Source organism: Thamnophis elegans, chromosome 8 (genome assembly GCF_009769535.1).
Source record: "Thamnophis elegans isolate rThaEle1 chromosome 8, rThaEle1.pri, whole genome shotgun sequence".
Lineage (NCBI taxonomy): Eukaryota > Metazoa > Chordata > Lepidosauria > Squamata > Colubridae > Thamnophis > Thamnophis elegans.
The window spans coordinates 4,534,784-4,539,931 of NC_045548.1; the positions used below are offsets into that span (position 1 = coordinate 4,534,784).

A 5,148-nucleotide genomic window follows, 5' to 3' on the forward strand; every position below is an offset into this window, starting at 1 on the left:
CAGTATACGTTCAATTACGATTATTTTTCCCCCCAATAAGTCATAGTTCCCTTACATTCTTGATTATCTATTTGATAACAGTACACCTTTATATAATCCCCATGTGAAAGAAAAGATTTAAAGAGAAGCCACATAGATCAGCTACACACCAAAGACAAAATTATCAGGCCTGAAGATCTGGCCAAAAGGCCCAGATCTGACCGAATCCATTGTACCAGGCTCCAGGTCAACAAGGATTGCTCGGGGAACATATTTGTTACCTGTGGAAAAGACAAAAATACCCAGTATTACTAATCCAACCAATTAAAAAGAAAGCTGCTCCACTGTGCAGTGATTCAACTTATGTGGCTAGATAGATTGTAAAAGGGGGCAAAATTCACTTAACAAATATTTCACTTAGGAACAGAAACTTTAGACACAGCTAAGTTTTAACTAATAGGGGGGGGAAACGTTATGATGTAGGATATAGTTAAAAAAAGAAAGGATAATGATAATAAATTATATACATGGAGGATTAGAAAAAATTTGTATTAAATATTATGGATGTTTAGCTAGAACAGGATATGAGGATTTATTGTTAATGGAGGATTTTATAAATAAGTAAATGAAATGCCAGTATGTGGTTATATATTAAATCTTGGTATATTTTAGGATGAAGGACGTTTAAATAACTACAGTCAAATAAAAGTGGAGGTATGATGATGGTAATATAATAAATATCTGAGTTAAGGTATTTGAATTAATATGAATTATATTTGATGACGGTGGGAAGAGATGCACAAAAGCTTTTTCTAACCAGCTGATACACTTTCTACAGTAGGAGGAGGATTTGTATGTTTGTTTTGAAAATAAAAATCTTTAGAAAAAAAAAAAGCAAGCTGCTTCTATGCTTTTGGCAACTCATTGCTGTTCAGTGAAGAAACACAGTTATGACACAGACAGATAGAAGGGGAGGTTTTATATTTAAAGGCATGGATGGCTTGCCTGGATCACTCTCAGGAATTGTCTTGGACCACACATAAAATACATAACGTAGTAATGTATATAAATCACATATAGGTAGTCCTTGACTTTACGACAGTTCATTTAATGGATGTTCAAATTTACAGCAGCACTTAAAAATGACTTATGCCCATTTTTCACACTTATGACCATTGCCCATCCCCATGTCATGTGATCAAAATTCAGATGCCTGGCAACTGGTTTACATTTATGGCAGTTGTAGGATCCCCAGGGTCATGCGATCCTCTGATAAAGCAAAGTCAATGGAGAATCTTGATCCACTTCACCGCCACGTTACTAACTTAACAACTGCAATGATTTGCTTAACCATCGTGAAAAGTCATAAAAATGGGGCAAACTCACCTAACAAATGTTTCACATAGCAACATAAATTTTGGGCTCTATTGTGGTACCTAACTTGAGGACTACCTGTAATAGGGTTTACTATTATTAGGTACACATTATTAGGTGTGCAGGGCTGCATGCAGACCACAGCCAGACACGCCTCATCTCAGGAAACAAGGATGGAATTTCAAGTAGGCATTCATGCTTTGCTTAGGGATTTAACCAGACTGTTTTATCAATGATTTGTCACACTTTGCTCCCGGTGGCTGCCTTCTTTCTTCTAATGAAAAATTCAGGCACAACAGATCACAGATTCGCTCTCTCTGTCTCTCTCTTCCTGTCTCCCTCTCTCTCTCTGTTTCTCTCTCTCTCTCCCTCCCTCTCTGTCTGTCTGTCTGTCTCTCTCCCTCCGTCTCCCTTTCTCTCTGTCTGTTTCTCTCTCTCTGTCTGTCTGTCTCCTTCTCCCTCCCTCTGTCTCCCTTTCTGTCTGTTTCTCTCTCTGTTTCTCTCTCCCTCCCTCCCTGTCTCTCTCTGTCTGTCTTTCTCTCTCTCTCTCCCTCCCTCCCTCCCTCTGTCTGTCTTTCTCTCTCTGTTTCTCTCTCCCTCCCTCCCTCTCTGTCTGTCTCTCTCTCTCTAGTGAAAAATTCAGGCACAACAGATCACAGATTCGCTCTCTCTGTCTCTCTCTTCCTGTCTCCCTCTGTTTCTCTCTCTCTCCCCCCCCTCTCTGTCTCTCTGTCTGTCTGTCTGTCTCTCTCCCTCCGTCTCCCTTTCTCTCTGTCTGTTTCTCTCTCTCTGTCTGTCTCCTTCTCCCTCCCTCTGTCTCCCTTTCTGTCTGTTTCTCTCTCTCTTTCTCTCTCCCTCCCTCCCTGTCTCTCTCTGTCTGTCTTTCTCTCTCTCTCTCCCTCCCTCCCTCCCTCTGTCTCCCTTTCTCTCTCTGTTTCTCCCTCCCTCCCTGTTTCTCTCTCTCTGTCTGTTTCTCTGTTTCTCTCTCCCTCCCTCCCTCTCTGTCTGTCTCTCTCTCTCTCTAGTGAAAAATTCAGGCACAACATATCACAGATTCTCTCTCTGTCTCCCTCTCTCCCTCCCTCCCTGTCTCTCTCTCTCTAATGAAAAATTCAGGCACAACATATCACAGATTCATTCTCTTGCTCCCTCTCTGTCTGTCTCCCTCCCTCTCTCTCTCTGTTTCTCTCCCTCCCTCTCTCTCTGTCTCTGTCTCTTTGCCTGTCCCTCCCTCTCTCTCAAATGAAAAATTCAGGCACAACATATCACAGATTCTCTCTCTCTCTCTCCCCCCCCCCCCCAGTTACCAGTTGCTTCATTGTAGTAGACATTGATCCTCTCCAGCTGAAGGTCGCTGTCTCCGTGGTAGCTGCCGGTGGGGTCGATGCCATGCTCATCGCTGATGACCTCCCAGAACTGGAATGGGATTTTTGAGAGCTGTTAGCAACTGCAGTTTAAAATGCCAGGAGGCTGCAGCACCACGTGCTCCTTTGCAAGGCACACCCTGCCTAATTCTGCTGCCAGAGCTGCTGTTGCCACCCCAGCAGAGATCAAGGCAGCTGTGTCAAAAGGAAGAGGGGTTTTAAAGTACAAGGAAATGACACAGTTACAGCTGAAGGCAGACAGAGGTTCGATCTGTCATTGACTTGCCTTTAATTCTAAAAAAAAAACCACATTCTTCTATATTTTTGCCAAGGAGGAGAGTTGGGCAACCATAAACAAAAGATTTCCTGCTCTTTATTATTTTCAGATATGTTCTAGTTAAAACTAGTCTTAAGGATTTTTTTTCACCCCTTTTTATGTTCAATGTTCTTTACAAAAGAATATTGAACATATCTGAAAATACTTAAAGAGCAGGATATTTTACATCGAAGAGGCTTTATTAACAGCTGCATCTCGAAAGAAAATGAATATATTTTGCCCATACTGCAGACCCGGTGTTCTGCATTAGAATAAGTGAAGATGTAGGATTCTTCGGTTCACACACCTGTCTGCAACCCCCCATCCCCAAAAAACCCCAGTTTCCTTCCCCGAAATATAAAATAAATGCACACATTTCACTTCATCTGATTGAGGTCCCCTAAAAAAAAAAGAACCAGTGGTCCTTGGTATTTTTAAGATATACGGAGCAATTTTTTTGACTGTCTTAAGAGGGGTGGGGTTGCAGAAGGCTTAAAACCGCACAGCACTGGATCGATCCTATTCCCAACCTCCTGCCCAGCTAACATTTGGGTCCCAATTTCCCCAGGAGGCTCCCAAGTCTGCTTCTGTGTGGCGGGTGTCAAAAGCACCAACAATGGGTACCACCAACCAGATCTGCCTAGATGGCAGCGAAGAAGAGTTAATGCCCTCCGCCTCCAATTGTTAGCTGGATTTCACCTTCAATAGTCTCACCAGCCTGGTGAAAAAAATTAAACCTATTAGGATTTGCAGGGAGGGGGGGTTATAATTCTACATCTTGCGCCTTTGGCTGGAAATGCCAGAATTGTGCTCCGGAGTTTCCAATTCCTGTTCCAATTAAATTGTATGCAATTCGTCCTCTAGTCTAGTCGCACTAATGTATAATAGAAGGTACGTCTGAATGGAAGGGGAGTTAAGGGCGTGGCTCGGAAAGGAATCCCTGCTTTCTCACCGAGTCGCCCGAGCTTTTTATTCCCCTCCACCGCGTATTAAAAAGCAACGGGGGGTGGGAAAGGGGGACACGCCTTTTTCCCCCCTCCAAGCGCCCCGGCTAAAGCTCGCCCGCTTTAGTTTCTTTGTACCGCAGCAATGAACCTGATTATGAACGCCGACAAGCGATCTTCCCCTCCCTTCCACTGAAGCAGAACAAAGGGGAAAATGTGCACCCGAGATCATACATACATACATACATACATACATACATACATACATACATTACATACATGCATGCATAAATATATGCATGCATAAATACATGCGTAAATGCATGCATGCATGTATGCACAAATACATGCATGCATGCACGTACACATATATAATCTTTTTATAATTATATATAATTATAACTATTCAGAAAGAAATTAATTTGGAGAGCATAGTATTGGACTTCCGAGTCCCCCCCCCCCAATCTGCTGCAGGGGGAAGGAAACGACCGCCCTGCCCACAGATGCAGTGACACCCGTGGGTACTTGAGCCCCCCACCCCGCCGCGAAGCCTCCGACAGCAGAAGAGCCACTTCTTCGCCCAGGGTACCTTGGCTCCAATTTGGTTCCCGCACTGGCCGGCTTGGATGTGCACGATTTCACGCATGGCGACAGCTTTTCTTCTGGGCTCACGCAACCCCCCCTCAGTGGCCGCTGCTTCAGCCTCCTGCCTCGCCTCCACCTGCTCTCGCGCCGGCAACCTGCGACAGGGAAAGGGCTGGGGCCGCGAGCTGCCTTTTTATACCGCGGGGGGGGGGGAGCGCGGAGCGCCGCCCTTCCGCAGCCCCCAGCCCCGCCCCGTTTCCCTCCAAGCCCCGCCCCTTCTCCCAGGGTGAGGTAATGCGGCTCTGGACAGGCGCGGGGGGAGGGGGGGGGGGCGACCGCGGCAAAAAGGCCGCTCTATGTGTGTGTGTGTGTGTGTGTGTGTGTGTGTGTGTGTGTGTGTGTGTGTGTGTCTCTCCTCCTCTCTCTCTCTCCTCTCTCTCTCCTCTCCTCTTCTCTCTCTCTCTCCTCTCTCTCTCCTCTCCTCTCTCTCTCCTCTTCTCTCTCTCTCTCCTCTCTCTCTCCTCTCCTCTCTCTCCTCTCTCTCTCTCCTCTTCTCTCCTCTCTCCACTCTCCTCTCTCCTCTCTT

The 5,148-nt window shown here is 45.5% G+C and overlaps 1 protein-coding gene across 1 annotated transcript; it reads right to left on the reverse strand.

Annotated features, from left to right (window-relative positions):
• Positions 1 to 119: 119 nt before the first annotated feature.
• Positions 120 to 4,742, reverse strand: LOC116512722 (tubulin beta-4B chain). The gene is made up of 3 exons (XM_032223345.1): positions 4,567 to 4,742; positions 2,661 to 2,769; positions 120 to 260 (listed from the first exon to the last, which is right to left on the reverse strand). The coding sequence occupies exons 1-3, from the start codon at positions 4,621 to 4,623 to the stop codon at positions 142 to 144; spliced, it is 285 nt and encodes a 94-aa protein (XP_032079236.1). The 5' UTR covers positions 4,624 to 4,742; the 3' UTR covers positions 120 to 141.
• Between the last annotated feature and the right edge of the window lie 406 nt (positions 4,743 to 5,148).

Excerpts from the sequence above, each read along its gene's own strand:
- LOC116512722 (XM_032223345.1), bottom strand. The coding sequence starts at position 4,623 with ATGCGTGAAATCGTGCACATCCAAGCCGGCCAGTGCGGGAACCAAATT. Across the intron at positions 2,770-4,566 it reads GGAACCAAATTGGAGCCAAG|TTCTGGGAGGTCATCAGCGA; the intron begins GTACCCTGGGCG and ends ATCCCATTCCAG. Across the intron at positions 261-2,660 it reads CTACTACAATGAAGCAACTG|GTAACAAATATGTTCCCCGA; the intron begins GTAACTGGGGGG and ends TCTTTTCCACAG.